At 62.0% G+C, this 19,923-nt stretch overlaps 1 protein-coding gene across 1 annotated transcript in view; it reads left to right on the forward strand.

Annotated features, from left to right (window-relative positions):
- Positions 1-19,923, forward strand: part of RYR1 (ryanodine receptor 1) — a 121,930-nt gene that overhangs the window by 94,777 nt on the left and 7,230 nt on the right. Inside the window, exons 82-89 of the mRNA XM_044988271.1 lie at positions 2,877-2,957; positions 3,992-4,080; positions 4,345-4,473; positions 6,178-6,282; positions 12,526-12,555; positions 16,423-16,504; positions 16,710-18,019; positions 18,476-18,549. Of these exons, the coding sequence (XP_044844206.1) occupies positions 2,877-2,957; positions 3,992-4,080; positions 4,345-4,473; positions 6,178-6,282; positions 12,526-12,555; positions 16,423-16,504; positions 16,710-18,019; positions 18,476-18,549 (1,900 nt within the window). The remainder of the gene's footprint in view (positions 1-2,876; positions 2,958-3,991; positions 4,081-4,344; positions 4,474-6,177; positions 6,283-12,525; positions 12,556-16,422; positions 16,505-16,709; positions 18,020-18,475; positions 18,550-19,923) is intronic.

The raw sequence follows: 19,923 nt of genomic DNA on the forward strand, positions 1-19,923 counted from the left end.
GACACGGTGTCGCTCAGGCCTCTCCCGGCTTTTCTCCCGAAAGTCGTCTCCCATTTTCACATCAGCCAGGACATCTTCCTTCCGGTGTTCTATCCTAAGCCGCACTTGAGCGGCGGGGAGCAGAGGCTTCTCTTGTTGGACGTCCCGCAGAGCGTTCGCCTTCTACATCAAGAGAACAAAGCCATTTCGAAAGTCCATTCAACTCTCCGTGGCTGTGGCGGACAGAATGAAAGGTCTTCCTGTTTCCTCTCAGCGGATTTCGTCATGGATCATGTCGTGCATACGTGAGTGCGACAGCCTGCTCCTTCGATCACTGCGCACTCCACCACGCTTTCACCACGCACTGTGCGCTCACCCAGCAGGCCTGAGACCACGCAGCCTTTGGTAGAGCGGTGCTCCAATCAGAGAACAACGAACCTTGGGCTTGGGAGTCGCCTGGTTGGAATGGACAGGAACAAGCACTCGAAGAAGAAAAAACAGTTACTCAGCTTCTCGTTACTGTTGTTCTTCAAGATGTGTTGTTCATGCCCAGTCCAGCACCCACCCTCCAACCCCTCTGTCGGGGTAGCCGGCAAGAAGGAACTGAGGGGGTGGTGGGTCGGCAGGGTCCCATATTGGGCGCCATGAAGGCTTGATTCCAAGGGGCGCCCAGGTCGACCCTATGGATGCTGCTGGGGGAAAATCTTCCTGGTTGGCGTGCACGCGCCGCGCACACACCTGATTGCAATGGACATGAACAACACGTCTCGGAGAACAACAGTTACAAGAAGGCGAGTAGCCGTTCCTTGTAGCAGCACCATAGTAGTGATGTATCCTCATAGAAACTTTGTGGTCACTTTCTAGTAAAGCTGTGGTGTCTTTGGGGTGTCAGTGAAATTGAATGTTGTGGTGTCTTTCTAGAAATTATATGGTGTCTCTGTAGTATCTTTGTAGTAACAATGTGGTGTCCTGTAATAACAATGCAGTAGTATCTTCATAGGACCTTCGTGGTGGTTTTGTAATAGCTATATGGTGCTTCTGTAGTCTGTTTGGCGTATCAGTGTGGTGTCCTTGGAGTAACAATGTAAAAGTATTTTCATAGTATCTTTGTAGTAGTATCTTCAGAGGATCTGTGTAGTAACAATATAGTAACAACCCTTGCTACATCTCTGTACTAATATTGTAATAGTAACTTTGTAGTATCTTTGTGTTAACAGTGGGGTCGTGACTTTGTAGTATCTGTGTGGTCACAGTGAGGTAGTATCTGGGTAGTAACAATGTAGTTCTTTTGCAGTGTCTCTGTTCTAATATTGTGGTAGTATCTGTGTGGTAACCATATGCAAGTATCCATGTAGTAACAATGTAATAGCATCTTTGCAGTATCCTTGTAGTAACAATGTAGTAGCATCTTTGCAGTATCTCTGTTCTAATATTGTGATAGTATCTGTGTAGTACCTTCAGGAAGTGGTGGCTTGGGAATCGTAACTGTCACACGCACACACTAGCGTCTCTCTAAACAGCACAGCAGCAGACACAACTGGGGGCAAATCTCCCTAGACCTGGGTGAGACGACCTCAGGTGACCTCTTCCTACCCCCTGCCCTGCTCCCTGCCCCCCAGCGCCGTGATCTCCAGTGATCAGGGGAGAGGAAGGGGGAGTCGGCAATGGGGAGAATCCTAGCTGCGAAGGGGAGGAAGTGAACGGTGGAAAAGGGGCTGGTCATTAACGCCGTGTGGGGCGATATGAATCTGCCTGGGGGCCGGGCACACAGCCCCTGCCCGCAACGGCATTAACGCCCAGTGCCGCAGTGTGGCTGGTGTGACTGACCCTCTGATCCTGTTAACCAGCCAGGAGTCACATCCAGCTGGGGCCAGATGTGGCAGCTGTTACTCTGACTCGACTCTTACGATAGTCCTGTGTTTATTCCTACATTACGCCGACATTACTGGACTGCTCCTGCATTATTCCAGCAGTACCCTGATTTTACTCCTAGTCACTCTAGTTACTCTGACTTTACTTCTCATTAGCCTGACTTGTGCCTACATTACTCAGACTTAACTCTTGCAAAACTCCCACCTCTCTTTGCCTGAGTTCAGATGTCAGGATTTGGCCCCAACAGAATTTTTTAAACGTTAATACTGGTCCCTCTCCCCCAATACCCTCCCCTCCTCCCTCTGAATTCTCTTGATCCTCCCACCCTACCGCCCGCCGCACCGGCCAGGCAGGGACCCTGCCGGGACCAGCTCTGCTGGCACCAGGATGTCGGCGGTGAGGATATTGTTCTCCAGCTGGTAAAAAGAAACAATATCCCGCCCGCCCCATCCGCCACGGGCGACAACTCAGAGGAGCCCTGCGGGTCCCTAATGAGACGCATGCTGCCTGAACCCACTAACCTGAGCTGAATCCTGCAGGCCTTCTTCAGGCTCAACTCCCATGCGAACCAGTGGGCCAGATCCTGAGCTCCTTACTCGGGGGTTACTCCTTACTTACTCAGGGTGGGGGTTGCTCCCTCCCCGCTTGGGGGTTACTACCTCCTTACTGAGGGATTACTCTCTCCCGACTTGGGGCGGGGGTTACTCCCTCCTTACTTGGGGTGGGGGTTACTCCATCCTTACTCGGGGTTTACTCCATCCTTACTCGGGGTTTACTCCATCCTTACTCGGGGTGGGGGTTACTCCCTCTTATGATCTCATAGTGTTGAGCCCTGAGCAAGGCCTTCGAGGTGGTGCCCCTGTGTGCTGTGTCCCAGAGTGTGGGCTGCCTGGCTGCCACTGGCCCCTCTCCCCATGCCCCCTGCGTGTGCTAACCCGGGTGGCGCTGCACCCAGGCCCCCTCCCCGGTCGCGGCTGCTAACGTTGGCCAGTTCTGTCTCTCCCCCTCCCCTTGCCCCGCTCTAGGAGAGAAGGTGATGGCAGACGACGAGTTCACACAGGATCTCTTCCGGTTCCTGCAGCTCCTGTGTGAGGGCCACAACAACGGTACGGCCGGCTGGCTCGGCTTGGGGGCCGCACGGAGCCCAGGGGCCGAGGGGAAGGTGTGGCTCCTCGGGGGCGGGCAGTGGGGGGGTGCAGCTGGCTGGCTGGGTACTCTGTGGGTAGCAGGGCAGGAGGGGGGGTGCCGGGGTGGGCGCATGGACTGGTAGGGCAGGTAGATGGGGGATGGGAAGCCGGGGATGGATGAAGAGGCAGGCGGGCGGGGGGGGCCTGCAGACGGGTATGTGGATGGGGGGTGATTTGTGGGTGGGTACCTGGGTCGATGGGAGCCTGGGTGGGCCGTGGGCACTGTGGGTAGGTGGGGGGGGGTGCTGTGGGGGGGTGCTGTAGGGGGGGCCTCTGGGCACTGTGGGTAGGTGGGAGGGTGGGTGCTGCGGGTGGGGGGGCCGTGGGCACTATGGGTAGGTGGGGGGGTGGGCTCTGTGGGGGGGATAAGTAGGGGGGACGAGGGCACTATGGGTAGGTGGGGGGGGAGGGTGCTGCGGGTGGGGGGGCAGGGGGGCTGTGGGCACTATGGATAGGTGGGGGTGCTGGTGCTGCGGGTGGGGTGGGTAAGTGGGAGGGCGGGGGGGCTGTGGGCACTATGGGTAGGTGGGGGGGCGGGCGCTGTGGGTAGGTGGGGGGAGGGTGCTGCGGGCGGGGGGGCCATGGGCACTATGGGTAGGTGGGGGGGCGCTGTGGGTGGGGGGGCTGTGGGCACTATGGGTAGGTGGGGGGGGCCGTGGGCACTATGGGTAGGTGGGGGGGCGGGCGCTGTGGGGGGGAGCCGTGGGCACTATGGGTAGGTGGGGGGGCGGGCGCTGTGGGGGGGAGCCGTGGGCACTATGGGTAGGTGGGGGGGCGGGCGCTGCTGGTGGACAGAGGCAGAGTCCCACGCGTGACCAAGACATTGTGGGTGGGGAGCAAAGCCCCCCCGCCCGGCCCCCCCCCGCCCGGCCCGGCCCCCCCGTGCCAAGGGCTCTGGCAGCGCTCGGCAGCGGGTCGCTGACAGGGCCTGACCCGGCGTCTCCCCCCTGCAGATTTCCAGAACTACCTGCGCACGCAGACGGGCAACACGACCACCGTCAACATCATCATCTGCACCGTGGACTATCTGCTGCGACTGCAGGTCAGCCCCACCGCCCCACCCCACCCTGCCCGCGGCCCCCCGCCCCGTCAGTGGCACCGGCCCCCGGAGACCCCCCTGTGGGCACCGGCCCCCGGAGACCCCTCCCTGCCAGGCAGCCGTCTCCAGCAGCGTCCCCCTAGCCAGCCCATGGCCCAGACGGCCTGGGGGCGGGGGGACGGTACCTGCTCAGCCTGCCGGCCCTGCAGCCGATGGGGGACGGGGGGCTTAGCCCTGGATCAGCACTAACCCTCCTGCCGCCCCCAGGAGTCCATCAGCGACTTCTACTGGTACTACTCGGGCAAGGACGTCATCGACGAGCAGGGCAAGCGCAACTTCTCCAAGGCCATGGCTGTGGCCAAGCAGGTCTTCAACAGCCTGACGGAGTATATCCAGGTACGGCCCGGCGCTGCCCCCAGGACATCCAGGTACAGCCCGGCGCTGCCCCCAGTACAGCCAGGTACGGCCCGGCGCTGCCCCCTGGCGCTGCCCCCAGTATATCCAGGTACGGCCCGGCGCTGCCCCCAGGACATCCAGGTACAGCCCGGCGCTGCCCCCGGGCGCTGCCCCCAGTACAGCCAGGTACGGCCCGGCGCTGCCCCCGGGCGCTGCCCCCGGCGCTGCCCCCAGTATATCCAGGTACGGCCCGGCGCTGCCCCCAGGACATCCAGGTACAGCCCGGCGCTGCCCCCGGGCGCTGCCCCCAGTACAGCCAGGTACGGCCCGGCGCTGCCCCCGGGCGCTGCCCCCGGCGCTGCCCCCAGTATATCCAGGTACGGCCCGGCGCTGCCCCCAGGACATCCAGGTACAGCCCGGCGCTGCCCCCGGGCGCTGCCCCCAGTACAGCCAGGTACGGCCCGGCGCTGCCCCCGGGCGCTGCCCCCGGCGCTGCCCCCAGTATATCCAGGTACGGCCCGGCGCTGCCCCCGGGCGCTGCTCCTAGGACATCCAGGTACGGCCCGGTGCTGCCCCCCGGTGCTGCCCCCGGGCGCTGCTCCCAGGACATCCAGGTACGGCCCGGCGCTGCCCCCAGTATATCCAGGTACGGCCCAGCGCTGCCCCCAGGACATCCAGGTACGGCCGGGCGCTGCCCCCTGGTGCTGCCCCCAGTATATCCAGGTACGGCCTGGCGCTGCCCCTTGGTGCTGCCCCCGGGCGCTGCCCCCAGGAAATCCAGGTCCGGCCCGGCGCTGCCCCCTGGCGCTGCCCCCAGGACATCCAGGTACGGCCTGGGCGCTGCCTCTGGGTGCTGCCCCCGGGCGCTGCCCCCAGGACATCCAGGTACGGCCCGGCGCTGCCCCCTGGCGCTGCCCCCAGGATATCCAGGTACGGCCCGGTGCTGCCCCCTGGCGCTGCCCCCAGGATATCCAGGTACGGCCCGGCGCTGCCCCCAGTATATCCAGGTACGGCCCCCAGTGCTGCCCCAGTACATCCAGGTACGGCTGCATCTGCACCCTGCCTGCTCCTATTCTCTGCACCAGCAAGGAAATAAATAGATGCAGCTGTGACCCTGTGGGTGGACAGGATCCCTGTATAACCAGCCCCATGCCCCACCCCAGAGGGGGCTGCGTCCCCGCACTGGGTGAGGGATCCCTGTATAACCAGCCGACGCCCCACCCCAGAGGTGGCTGCGTCCCCGCACTGGGTGAGGGATCCCTGTATAACCAGCCCCACGCCCCACCCCAGAGGTGGCTGCGTCCCCGCACTGGGTGACGGGTTCCTATATAACCAGCCGACGCCCCACCCCAGAGGTGGCTGCGTCCCCGCACTGGGTGAGGGATCCCTGTATAACCAGCCCCACGCCCCACCCCAGAGGGGGCTGCGTCCCCGCACTGGGTGACAGGTTCCTATATAACCAGCCGACGCCCCACCCCAGAGGGGGCTGCGTCCCCGCACTGGGTGAGGGATCCCTGTATAACCAGCCCCACGCCCCACCCCAGAGGGGGCTGCGTCCCCGCACTCGGTGACGGGTTCCTATATAACCAGCCGACGCCCCACCCCAGAGGTGGCTGCGTCTCCGGGCCGGGCGAGGGTCCCCGTGGGCGGTTAGTGCAGGGTTGGGTTCTGCGGCTGCCCAGTGACTCTGTCTCTCCCCCGCAGGGCCCGTGCACGGGGAACCAGCAGAGCCTGGCGCACAGCAGGCTCTGGGACGCCGTGGTCGGCTTCCTCCACGTCTTTGCCCACATGATGATGAAGCTGGCTCAGGTAACCCAGCTGCCGGCGCGGGGCGGGGGGGGGGCATGTAGGGGGACGTCTGTCTCCCCCGCAAGGGGTCGCCCGGCTCCTCGGGGCTCGCCGGGCTTGGGGCAAGCGTTCGGTGGCCAGCCGCAGACGTGCCCTCGCCAGTCTCCAAGGACGTCGGTAGCCACCCTGGCCCGTTCGGTAGCCAGCTGCTCCAGGTCGATTTCCGCCACCTGGGGCAGCCCCCGCGAGCGTCCGCTGGGGCTGGGCCGCCCACCTGGGTCCCGATCTGGGGCTGGGGGCCCCCCACCTGTGCTCATCCAAGGCTTCCCTCCCCCGATCGCTGGTTCCGAGCTGCCCCCCCCCGCCCCCGCTGGTTCCCATCCGGCGGCGGGGGGCGGGGATGGAGACCAGGGAGAAGGATTTGGAGTTCAGCTAAGTGCCCCCCAAACCTAACCCCTCCCCCCAGCAGGTCTCGTAGTTGCTGAGTTGGGGGGAGAGTCTGTGACCCCTTCAGTGGCCGCACTAACCCAGATCGCTCTGTGCCCTGCCTGTCCTCCCCTCCCCCGATCCGCGGCAGCAGCTTTGGGTGTCTCTGTATTTCCCCGTCTCGCCTTCCTTTATGAGCCGCGCCCGGCAGAGCGGGGCCCCCAGGGCTGGCTCCCCCTCCCCCTCCCCCTCCAGGCCGGGTGCAGCTCCCTGCGCGGCAGGGCAGAGGTAGGGACCCCCATGCAGCCCTGCTGGGGCAGAATCAGGCCGTGGGCCAGGGGCCTGGCCCCCCAGACGCCCACTCTGCAGATGGCAAAGGAAGGGCCCAGGCCCAGCGCTGCCGCAGGGCAAAGTGTGACAATGAATGAGGGGAAGCAGGGGAAGGATCCTGGGACGGGGGCTGGGCGCAAGCAGGACTCTTGTCCACCCGTCTGTCCGTTCACCCGTCCTATCCGTCCACCCAGCCCTTCATCCTCCTGCAGCCCATCCATCCATCATCCTCCTACACCCCCATCCATCCATCCATCCATCCGTCCGTCCACCCAGCCCTTCATCCTCCTACAGCCCTATCCATCCATCCATCCTCCTACACCCCCATCCATCCGTCCGTCCATCCATCCATCCATCCATCCATCCGTCCACCCAGCCCTTCATCCTCCTACACCCCCATCCATCCATCCATCCATCCGTCCACCCAGCCCTTCATCCTCCTACACCCCCATCCATCCGTCCGTCCATCCATCCCCCCAGCCCTTCATCCTCCTACATCCCACCCAGCCCTTCATCCTCCTGCATCCCATCCAGCCCTTCATCCTCCTGCATCCCATCCAGCCCTTCATCCTCCTACACCCCCATCCATCCGTCCGTCCATCCATCCCCCCAGCCCTTCATCCTCCTACATCCCACCCAGCCCTTCATCCTCCTGCATCCCATCCAGCCCTTCATCCTCCTGCATCCCATCCAGCCCTTCATCCTCCTACAGCCCTATCCATCCATCCATCCTCCTACACCCGCATCCATCCGTCCGTCCATCCATCCATCCATCTGTCCACCCAGCCCTTCATCCTCCTGCATCCCACCCAGCCCTTCATCCTCCTGCATCCCACCCAGCCCTTCATCCTCCTACAGCCCACCCAGCCCTTCATCCTCCTGCATCCCACCCAGCCCGCCATCCTCCTCCAGCCCACCCAGCCCTTCATCCTCCTGCATCCCACCCAGCCCTTCATCCTCCTACAGCCCACCCAGCCCTTCATCCTCCTGCATCCCACCCAGCCCTTCATCCTCCTGCATCCCACCCAGCCCTTCATCCTCCTACAGCCCACCCAGCCCTTCATCCTCCTACAGCCCATCCAGCCCTTCATCCTCCTGCATCCCACCCAGCCCTTCATCCTCCTGCATCCCACCCAGCCCTTCATCCTCCTGCATCCCACCCAGCCCTTCATCCTCCTACAGCCCTATCCATCCATCCATCCATCCATCCTCCTACACCCGCATCCAGCCATCCATCCATCCTCCTACACCCGCATCCATCCGTCCGTCCATCCATCCATCCATCTGTCCACCCAGCCCTTCATCCACCCACCCAGCCCTTCATCCTCCTGCATCCCACCCAGCCCTTCATCCTCCTGCATCCCACCCAGCCCTTCATCCTCCTGCATCCCACCCAGCCCTTCATCCTCCTGCATCCCACCCAGCCCTTCATCCTCCTGCAGCCCACCCAGCCCTTCATCCTCCTGCAGCCCACCCAGCCCTTCATCCTCCTGCAGCCCACCCAGCCCTTCATCCTCCTGCAGCCCATCCAGCCCTTCATCCTCCTGCAGCCCATCCAGCCCTTCATCCTCCTGCAGCCCATCCAGCCCTTCATCCTCCTACAGCCCATCCATCCATCCATCCTCCTACACCCGCATCCGGCCATCCATCCATCCTCCTACACCCGCATCCGTCCGTCCGTCCATCCATCCATCATCCTCCTACACCCCCATCCATCCATCCATCCCCCCAGCCCTTCATCCATCCATCCATCCACTTACACCCCCATCCATCCGTCCACCCAGCCCTTCATCCTCCTGCATCCCATCCAGCCCTTCATCCTCCTACAGCCATTCCAGCCCTTCATCCTCCTGCATCCCATCCAGCCCTTCATCCTCCTGCATCCCACCCAGCCCTTCATCCTCCTGCATCCCACCCAGCCCTTCATCCTCCTGCATCCCATCCAGCCCTTCATCCTCCTGCATCCCACCCAGCCCTTCATCCTCCTGCATCCCACCCAGCCCTTCATCCTCCTGCATCCCACCCAGCCCTTCATCCTCCTACAGCCATTCCAGCCCTTCATCCTCCTGCATCCCACCCAGCCCTTCATCCTCCTGCATCCCACCCAGCCCTTCATCCTCCTGCATCCCCATCCAGCCCTTCATCCTCCTACAGCCCACCCAGCCCTTCATCCTCCTACAGCCCTATCCATCCATCCATCCATCCATCCTCCTACACCCGCATCCAGCCATCCATCCATCCTCCTACACCCGCATCCATCCGTCCGTCCATCCATCCATCCATCTGTCCACCCAGCCCTTCATCCACCCACCCAGCCCTTCATCCTCCTGCAGCCCATCCAGCCCTTCATCCTCCTGCATCCCACCCAGCCCTTCATCCTCCTGCATCCCACCCAGCCCTTCATCCTCCTACATCCCACCCAGCCCTTCATCCTCCTACAGCCCTATCCATCCATCCATCCTCCTGCATCCCACCCAGCCCTTCATCCTCCTGCATCCCACCCAGCCCTTCATCCTCCTACATCCCACCCAGCCCTTCATCCTCCTGCAGCCCACCCAGCCCTTCATCCTCCTGCATCCCACCCAGCCCTTCATCCTCCTGCAGCCCACCCAGCCCTTCATCCTCCTGCAGCCCATCCAGCCCTTCATCCTCCTACAGCCCATCCAGCCCTTCATCCTCCTACAGCCCTATCCATCCATCCATCCTCCTACACCCGCATCCGGCCATCCATCCATCCTCCTACACCCGCATCCGGCCATCCATCCATCCTCCTACACCCCCATCCGTCCGTCCGTCCATCCATCCATCATCCTCCTACACCCCCATCCATCCATCCATCCATCCATCCCCCCAGCCCTTCATCCATCCATCCATCCACTTACACCCCCATCCATCCGTCCACCCAGCCCTTCATCCTCCTGCATCCCATCCAGCCCTTCATCCTCCTACAGCCATTCCAGCCCTTCATCCTCCTGCATCCCACCCAGCCCTTCATCCTCCTGCATCCCACCCAGCCCTTCATCCTCCTGCATCCCACCCAGCCCTTCATCCTCCTGCATCCCACCCAGCCCTTCATCCTCCTACAGCCATTCCAGCCCTTCATCCTCCTACAGCCATTCCAGCCCTTCATCCTCCTACAGCCATTCCAGCCCTTCATCCTCCTGCATCCCACCCAGCCCTTCATCCTCCTGCAGCCCACCCAGCCCTTCATCCTCCTGCAGCCCACCCAGCCCTTCATCCTCCTGCAGCCCACCCAGCCCTTCATCCTCCTGCAGCCCATCCATCCATCCATCCTCCTACATCCGCATCCATCCATCCATCCAAACTCCTACACCCACATCCAGCCATCCAGCCATCCTCCTACACCCCCATCCAGCCATCCATCCATCCTCCTACACCCCCAGCCAGCCAGCCAGCCCTTCATCCATCCATCCATCCATCCTCCTACACCCACATCCAGCCATCCATCCATCCACTTACACCCTTAGCCAGCCAGCCAGCCCTTCATCCATCCATCCATCCATCCTCCTACACCCGCATCCAGCCATCCATCCATCCTCCTACACCCGCATCCAGCCATCCAGCCATCCTCCTACACCCGCATCCAGCCATCCATCCTCCTACACCCCCATCCGTCCGTCCGTCCATCCATCCATCATCCTCCTACACCCGCATCCAGCCATCCATCCATCCTCCTACACCCGCATCCAGCCATCCATCCTCCTACACCCCCATCCGTCCGTCCGTCCATCCATCCATCATCCTCCTACACCCCCATCCATCCATCCATCCATCCCCCCAGCCCTTCATCCATCCATCCATCCACTTACACCCTCAGCCAGCCAGCCCTTCATTCATCCATCCATCCATCCATCCATCCATCCATCCACTTACACCCCCATCCATCCGTCCACCGAGCCCTTCATCCATCCATCCGTCCACCGAGCCCTTCATCCATCCATCCATCCGTCCTCCTACACCCCCATCCATCCATCCGTCCACCCAGCCCTTCATCCATCCATCCATCCATCTGTCCACCGAGCCCTTCATCCATCCATCCATCCACTTACACCCCCATCCATCCATCCGTCCACCGAGCCCTTCATCCATCCATCCGTCCACCGAGCCCTTCATCCATCCATCCGTCCACCGAGCCCTTCATCCATCCATCCGTCCTCCTACACCCCCATCCATCCACCCACCCAGTCCTTATCCACCTGTCACGGAGTCACCGGGCGATGTTCTGGAACTGCTCCATACGAAGCCAGGCAGGACTCTTGGGAAGCCTCCTCTCTGAGCAGATCATCTCCAGGGCAAGACGCTTACGCAGCTTCCACCTTCCTGGGTCTGACCTCGGAGCACTCAGCCCCTCCGTGCGCTTCCCGCAGCGAGTCCGCCCGGCCGGGGTCCCCGGGGAAGCCAGAGGGCCCTGCCCCCCAACTCCGCAGTCAGACGTGACTCTCAGCCAGTCAGTAACACAGGTGTATTAGTCGACAGGACCACAGCGTAGGGCAGAACTTGCTATCGCAGAAATCAGTGACTTTCAGGCAAGTCCATCTTGGGGGGAGAGGAGCCCAGAGCCAGGTCTCTGCCCTTCCCCTGAGCCCCAAGCCAGCTGCTTCCAGCCACCTGGCCCCTGCCCTGCCCGTTGCTCCTCCTCCGGCCTTTGTCTCGCTTCCCGGGCCAAGAGTCCCCTGGTCGCATCCCCCTCCTGGGTCTCAGGTTCCGAAGGGGCGGCCATAGCGTCCCTGCAGGCAGCTGCAGCAACCCCCCCAAAGGTCACACCCCCTTATTCCCACCACCTAGACAGTGGTGCAATACATGGGGAAACTGAGGCACATACCGCATTCATGCAAAACAGTAAGACTCACATACAACATAACAAGGGAAAACTCTCACTTGGTCACACCACCCACCCAGCCTTCCCTTCACCCTTCATCCATCTACCCCCCACAGCTCTCCATCCTTCGCTTCATCCTGCTTGTCCTCACGCTCATGATACCAGACTCTGCCCCTCACGGAAAATAGATTCACATATAATTTCGAGTGATGCATTCCAGTGGTTAGAGCAGCGGGCTGGGAGCCAGGATTCCTGGGTTCTATCCCTGGCTCTGGGAGCGGAGTGGGGTCTAGGAGCCAGGACTCCTGGGTTCTCTCCCTGGCTCTGAGAGGGGAGTGGGGTCTAGTGATTAGAGCAGGGGGCTGGGAGCCAGGACTCCTGGGTTCTCTCCCTGGCTCTGGGAGGGGAGTGGGGGCTAGTGGTTAGAGCGGGGGGGGGCGGGAGCTCCTACTTGTAGACGTGTCCTTAGCTCAGTCCTTTCCCTGCTGCCCTGTGGACTCCGTTAGGTCTGGAAACCCCAGCCCCTGTAGCTGCCCCTGCTGCCAGGCCCAGCCTGGGGGTTGTGGAGCGGGCCCCCTGCCAGCCCAGGCAATAAAGGAAGGGGCCGGACATACAAAAATGCTCTTAAAAATGTTGCTGAATAACATTTTTATTCTGATGTGTGACAGATGAGCCAGCCGGCCGGACTCCGAAACGGCGTAAGAACCTGTGTGTGGCACGCGCCATCTCACGCCCGCGCTCGCCCCGCTCCGCCGCCTCCTCTGCTCCCCTCCTCTCCTCTGGCTCCCGCTCTGTGCCCAGTCCGGTCCTCCGGCCTTTTCCCTGGCCCCGTCCGTCCTTCCTTCCTTCCTCCCTCCCACCCCCACCCAGGCCAGACCAAACTAACAGCACCAGCCCACCCCCCCAGCTTGATTCCCGCCACACCTGCAAGCTCCCCCCAGCTCCCCAGGCCCGAGCCCCCGTAGCTAGGGCCCTAGGAAATCCATTTGATTAGTGCGGATTTGGGGATTTATTATTTTCTGATTTGGTTTATTTCCATTTTTGTAAAGAGTGAATTCCGTCTTTATGGGGTTTTTAATGAGAATAGCTGGCTCCATTGACAACAATGAAGTAGCCTTACTGGAAAGGCGTAAAAATGGCCAGAACTGGAAAACCTGATTTCACAAAAACCAAATCCTGCAATTGAAATGAGCCCTCCCGCCGCTCCGCAGTGACCCGGTCCGGGCCACGGGCCACAGGGGCACTCGGGAATGCGGCCACACGGCTGTGGCTGAATAGTAACTCTGTGTGTGTGTGTGTGTGTGTGTGTGTGAGAGCAGGGGACACCCCGACATCAGCCTCTCCCCCCTGGCTCTGTGCAGCACAATAAATCCGGGCCCCCGAGCCGGAGCAGGTGTGTGTGGCTGCAGGTAGCTCTGTCCTGGGGGTCCCAGCACCAGGGGGAGCTGGGCTCTGCCATTCCATGGGGCTTTCGAGGGCCCCACATAACGAGTCCCAGGCAGCCCCTCCCCCACCCAGTGTGGGCAGAGGGGTCTGAACCCCGTGGGTTATCCCACCCCGAGTCCCTGGTCTAGGGCGGGTGGCCCATAGCTGTATGGGGGGGGCGTAGCTCATGGGATTCTCCATGGGCTGTACTGTGCTGTAATCCCTCTAGGGGGCCAAGGGGGCAGATAGGGCCCTTCCCGAGCCCACGGAGGTGTCACGGAGTTGGGGGAGACCAGGCCCTGCCCCCCCCCCGGCTTCCCGCGATTCACCCGACTCTCAGCCAGCCAGCGAAGCAGAAGGTTTAGACAGACGCCAGGAACACAGTCCCAGACAGGTCTTGCAGGTACAGACAACAGGAGCCCCTCAGTCAGGTCCAGCTTGGGGGGCCCGTCTGGGCTCCCCTCCGTTTTCCCAGCCAGCCCCCCCCACCCTGGGCCAGGAGGTCACTTGATCTCTCTGTTCTTCAACACCTTCAGTGGGCGCCTTTGCAGAGCAGGGGCCCCGGCCATTCGTTGCCAGGAGACAGGGTGTCGGCCCTTCTCCGTGCAGGCAGGATCACGCTGGCCCCCCCAGGGCTTCGCAACAATTCCCCCCCCCCAGACACTTGAGAAATGCATAGGGGAAACTGAGGCACCCACCCAGCACCCAGGGAAAACACCAACAACACTTCCACCTCGTCACGTCTCTGTCCCGCTTCATCACAGGGCGGGTCCCCGGAAAGTGCGGGGGGATGGTCTGGCCTGGATCCCCCCATCTGGCACGTCTCCCGCCCCCCCCCGTGTAACAATCTCCCCCCCCCTCGTCCTCCTTCCCTCCCCCCCCAGGTATCTCGGGGGAGCTGGGCGAGCAGGCTGGCACCGTGCTTGGCTGGTGCTTCTGTTTGCTCTGAGCGCAGGGGGAGGTTCCGGGTTCTGGTCTCTAGCTGGTGCTGATGGGGGACGACGGCGGCTGCTGGGCTGGTTCTGCGCCCCCCCCCCCCCCAGTGCACCAGGAAACGGGCCTCGACTCCAGGGGCGTGTGGTTGGTGGGGGGATGGGAACGCTACCCCCTCGGAGCGGCCGTACGCTCGTCCCCAGGCCTGTGAGTGCCATCGCACGCGCGTTCGCACACAGGCCCGGGCACACCAACGTGGAACGTGATTCGACGTGGCCACGCGTGGCGCAGGCCGCTGACCTAAGCACACGAGCTGTCATGCAGACGCACACCTGCATCTACGCACAAGCTCTTGTGCACACGCCCCAGATCACATGCACAAGAGCGCGTGTGCAAGATCTTGTTCATATGCAAGGATGCGCCGCACGAGATCGCATGCCCACGCGATCACACCCCTGAGAGCTTGCACGCACACATGGCCTCTTGCACACCCACACATGCACATGCACGAGGGGGACACGCATGCAATCACATGCACGAGGGCTTGTGCACATGTTCCACCCTGGGGCCGAAGTAGGGGGCGATTTCCCCTGCCCGTCTCCGTGCTGTAGTTTTTGCTCGGGGGGGGGGTGGATCTCTGCACTCTGTCTCGGCTCTGCACCCTAGAACAAGCTGTGGGGGTGCTGGGGACACATTTGGGGGGTGTTTTTCTGCACCCAAACTCTCTCTTTGTTGCGCTGCCCGTGAGGACCATTTCCGGAGCAGGCGGTACCCCGAGGTAAGAGGGGGAGGGGTGCGGCTCCCCCTCCCCCGCTTGGTCCCCGTGCAGCCCCCGCCCGTCACTCCGCTTAGGGGGAGGCTGGCGGGGAGCTGATGGGGCGTCTGCCTGCAGTGCCAGGCCCTGGGGCAGCGGCGACCCTGCCCGGGGATGGGGTAGAAGGGGTCCCCCCACTGTGCGGTGTTTTCCAGACCAGGCATCGGGGCGCAGCCCCCGTTGGCGCGGTGCAAGGCGGCTTCAGCTGGGGTCGGCCCGGCCCGCCAGGCGCGTCGTAGCAGCCAGGGGTTCGGCAACTCAGCTGCTCCAAAGTGCCTGGCGCTCGGGCCTGGGGAGCGTGAGGCTGGGCAGCCCTGCCAGGCGCACATGGGGGGTCGTGGGCACAGACCCCGGGCGAGACTCACGGTGCCCAGGCTGGGGTCTGAGTTAGGGGCGTATCCCTGGTCTCCCCTTGCCCCATAGCACAGAGGGGCTGGGAACCCTGATCCTGCTGAGTCAGGGAGCGCAGCTTGCAGCTTCCAGCCAGAGACACTCATGGGAAAGCGCCGTGCGAGGGCAGGGACGTGCGTATGTGCAGGGGAGCCGTGCGAGGGCAGGGGCATGTGTATGTGCAGGGGCGCCGTGCGAGGGCTGGGGCGTGCGTATATGGGGGGGGGCATGTGAGGGCAGGAGCGTCTGTATGTGCGGCGGCGCCATGGGAGGGCTGGGACGTGCTATGTGCAGAGGGGGGGCATGCGAACACAAGGACATGTGTATGTGCGGGGGAGCCGTGCGAGGGCAGGGGCGTGCGTATGTGCTGGGGAGCCGTGCGAGGGAAGGGGCATCTGTATGTGCTGGGGAGCCGTGCGAGGGAAGGGGCGTCTGTATGTGCTGGGGAGCCGTGCGAGGGCTGGGGCGTCTGTATGTGCAGGGGAGCCGTGCGAGGGCTGGGGCGTCTGTGCTGGGGAGTCGTGCGAGGGCAGGGGCATCTGTATGTGCAGGGGTGCCGTGGGAGGGCTGGGCCGTGCATATGTGCAGGGGAGCCGTGCGAGGGCTGGGGCGTCTGTATGTGTAGGGGAGCCGTGCGAGGGCAGGGGGGTCTGTATGTGTAGGGGAGCCGTGCGAGGGCTGGGGCGTCTGTATGTGCAGGGGAGCCGTGCGAGGGAAGGGGCGTCTGTATGTGCAGGGGAGCCGTGCGAGGGCTGGGGCGTCTGTATGTGCAGGGGAGCCGTGCGAGGGAAGGGGCATCTGTATGTGCAGGGGAGCCGTGCGAGGGCAGGGGCGTCTGTATGTGCAGGGGAGCCGTGCGAGGGAAGGGGCGTCTGTATGTGCAGAGGGGGGGCATGTGAGGGCAGGGGCATCTGTATGTGCGGGGACGTGCGTATGTGCAGGGGAGCCGTGCTGGTACGGCGGGAATCTCGCCCGTCTCACGTCGCTCCCCGTGTCTCCTCAGGACTCCAGCCAGATCGGGCTGCTGAAGGAGCTGCTGGACCTGCAGAAGGACATGGTGGTGATGCTGCTGTCCCTGCTGGAGGGTGAGAGGCACTGGGCAGGGGCTCGAGATCCCCCACCCCAGCCGGGCAGGTGGCAGCGCCTCTCGCCGGCCCCTCTGGGCAGGGAATCCCAGCCTGGCACGTGTGGGGGCGGTTCAGGGCACCACAACCCCTGTCCATCCATCCCTCCTGCCTCCCCCCACCTGCCCGTCCCTCCGTCTAACCCACTCTCCTCCTGCCCGGCCAGGGAACGTGGTGAACGGCACCATTGCGCGGCAGATGGTGGACATGCTGGTGGAGTCGTCCAGCAACGTGGAGATGATCCTCAAGTTCTTCGACATGTTCCTGAAGCTGAAGGACATCGTGGCGTCGGACGCCTTCCTGGACTATATCACCGACCCGCGGGGGCTCATCTCCAAGAAGGACTTCCAGAAGGCCATGGACAGCCAGAAGCAATACGCGCCCTCCGAGATCCAGTTCCTGCTCTCCTGCTCCGAGGCGGACGAGAATGAGATGATCGACTACGAGGAGTTCGCCAACCGCTTCCAAGAGCCGGCCAAGGACATCGGCTTCAACGTGGCCGTGCTGCTGACCAACCTCTCGGAGCACGTGCCCCACGACAGCCGGCTCAAGACCTTCCTGGAGCTGGCCGAGAGCATCCTCAACTACTTCCGGCCCTACCTGGGCCGCATCGAGATCATGGGGGCCAGCAAGCGCATCGAACGCATCTACTTCGAGATCAGCGAGACCAACAAGGCCCAGTGGGAGATGCCCCAGGTCAAGGAGTCCAAGCGGCAGTTCATCTTCGACGTGGTGAACGAGGGCGGTGAGTCGGAGAAGATGGAGCTCTTCGTCAACTTCTGCGAGGACACCATCTTCGAGATGCAGATCGCGGCGCAGATCTCGGAGGAGGAAGCGGGGAAGGAAGAGGAGGAGGAGGAGGAGGCCGAAGGCGGGGAGGGGACCGAGGCAGAGAAGGCGGCCGGGGCTCCTCCGGAGGCGACCTCAGCTTTCGGGGAGTTCCTGGCGGGGGTGCTGGACTTCTTCCACATGTTCACCTACCGCAACCTGCGCCGCCAGCTCCGCCGGCTGAAGAAGATGACGGTCAAGGAGCTGGCGGTGGGCGTGAGTTGCTGCGTCTACGCCGTCCTCCTGGGAACGCTGCTTTTCTTCTCCGGCGTCCTCAGGGGCCTCTTGCTCCTCCTCTGGAACGTGCTCTTCGGCGGCGGGCTGGTGGAAGGCGCCAAGAAGCTGACGGTGACCGAGCTGCTGGCCAGCATGCCCGACCCCACGCAGGACGAGGTCCACGGGGACCTGGGGCCGGCCGAGGACGGGCAGGAGGCGGCCGAGGGCAGGCAGGCAGCCGAGTTTGTGGAGGCCGGCAAGGAGGAGGCCCCTGACGAGGCGGGGGAGGTCTTCAGGCTGGAGATGAAGGACACCGGGCATTACCGAGCGACCGCCCCCGATGCCCCTGGGGGGCTGGGGGATGTGGGGGACACCACGGCGGTGGAACCGCCTACCCCCGAGGGGACTCCCATCCTTAAGAGGAAGCTGGGGGTACGTTGGGGGTTGGGGAGGGGCTGGCCTTTTGACAGCAGTCAGGACTCCTGGGTTCTCTCCCTGGCTCTGGGGGCAGCCGGGGGTATCTAGTGGTTAGAGCGGGTGGGTTGGGAGGCAGGACTCCTGGGTTCTCTCCTCAGCTCTGGGAGGGGAGTGGGGTCTAGTGGTTACAGCAGGGGGCTGGGAACCTGGACACTTGGGTTCTATGCCCAGCTCTGCGAGGGGAGTGGGGTGTAGTAGTTAGAGCAGTGGGGGGCTGGGAGCCAGGACTCCTGGGTTTGATCCCATTGTGTGGCATTAGAGACAGGTTCCCAGCCCAGCTAGACCAGGGCTCGGGCCTGGTATCAGGTCTCCTGTCTCAGCCCGGGGGGTGGGGCTGCTCCCCATGTACCAGGGGCCCCTTTTCCCTCTGTCCGGGGTCCCTGACGCGGGGTCTGTTGTGTTGCTCCTCAGCTGGAAGGGGAGGAGGCGGCCGAGCCGGAGCCCGAGAAGATCGAAGAGCCACCTGCGGAGGCTGAGAAGGCCGAGTGAGTGGGGCTGGGGGAAACTGGGGGGAGTGGGGCCCATGGTCAGAGGTGATGGGGCCTACGGGGGGCGGTTCTCCTCAGAGCTCTGGGAGGGGGGTACAAAGGGTAGGAATTAATGGTAAATTCTCAGAATGGAGAGGGGTAACTAGTGGTGTTCCCCAAGGGTCAGTCCTCGGACCAATCCTGTTCAACTTAGTCATTAATGATCTGGAGAAAGGGGTAAACAGTGAGGTGGCAAAGTTTGCAGATGATACTAAACTACTCAAGATAGTTAATCTGCTTTGGTCTTGTGAAGAACTTCAAAAAGATCTCACAAAACTAAGTGACTGGGCAACAAAATGGCAAATGAAATTTAATGTGGATAAATGTAAAGTAATGCACGTTGGAAAAATTAACCCCAACTATACATACAACATGATGGGGGCTAATTTAGCTACAACGAGTCAGGAAAAAGATCTTGGCGTCATCGTGGATAGTTCTCTGAAGATGTCCACGCAGTGTGCAGAGGCGGTCAAAAAAGCAAACAGGATGTTAGGAATCATTAAAAAGGGGATAGAGAATAAGACTGAGAATATATTATTGCCCTTATATAAATCCATGGTACGCCCACATCTCGAATACTGTGTACAGATGTGGTCTCCTCACCTCAAAAAAGTTATTCTAGCACTAGAAAAGGTTCAGAAAAGGGCAACTAAAATGATTAGGGGTTTGGAGAGGGTCCCATACGAGGAAAGATTAAAGAGGCTAGGACTCTTCAGCTTGGAAAAGAGAAGAATAAGGGGGGACATGATAGAGGTATATAAAATCATGAGTGATGTTGAGAAAGTGGATAAGGAAAAGTTATTTACTTATTCCCATAATACAAGAACTAGGGGTCACCAAATGAAATTAATAGGCAGCAGGTTTAAAACAAATAAAAGGAAGTTCTTCTTCACGCAGCGCACAGTCAACTTGTGGAACTCCTTGCCTGAGGAGGTTGTGAAGGCTAGGACTATAACAATGTTTAAAAGGGGACTGGATAAATTCATGGTGGCTAAGTCCATAAATGGCTATTAGCCAGGCTGGGTAAGGAATGGTGTCCCCAGCCTCTGTTCGTCAGAGGATGGAGATGGACGGCAGGAGAGAGATCACTTGAGCATTGCCTGTTAGGTTCACTCCCTCTGGGGCACCTGGCATTGGCCACTGTCGGTAGACAGGATACTGGGCTGGATGGACCTTTGGTCTGACCCGGTACGGCCGTTCTTATGTTCTGGGTAGCTTAGGCCATGAGGGGAACGGCAGGGCAGGCCTGCCCCACCCGTCCCCACCAGGGTGCCCCTGCTCCAGCGAGGGGGCTGCTCCGCAGGCTGGGGGCAGTTTGGGGCAAGGGAAGGG

The sequence above is a fragment of the Mauremys mutica genome, chromosome 15, assembly GCF_020497125.1.
Source record: "Mauremys mutica isolate MM-2020 ecotype Southern chromosome 15, ASM2049712v1, whole genome shotgun sequence".
In the NCBI taxonomy this organism is placed as follows: Eukaryota; Metazoa; Chordata; order Testudines; family Geoemydidae; genus Mauremys; species Mauremys mutica.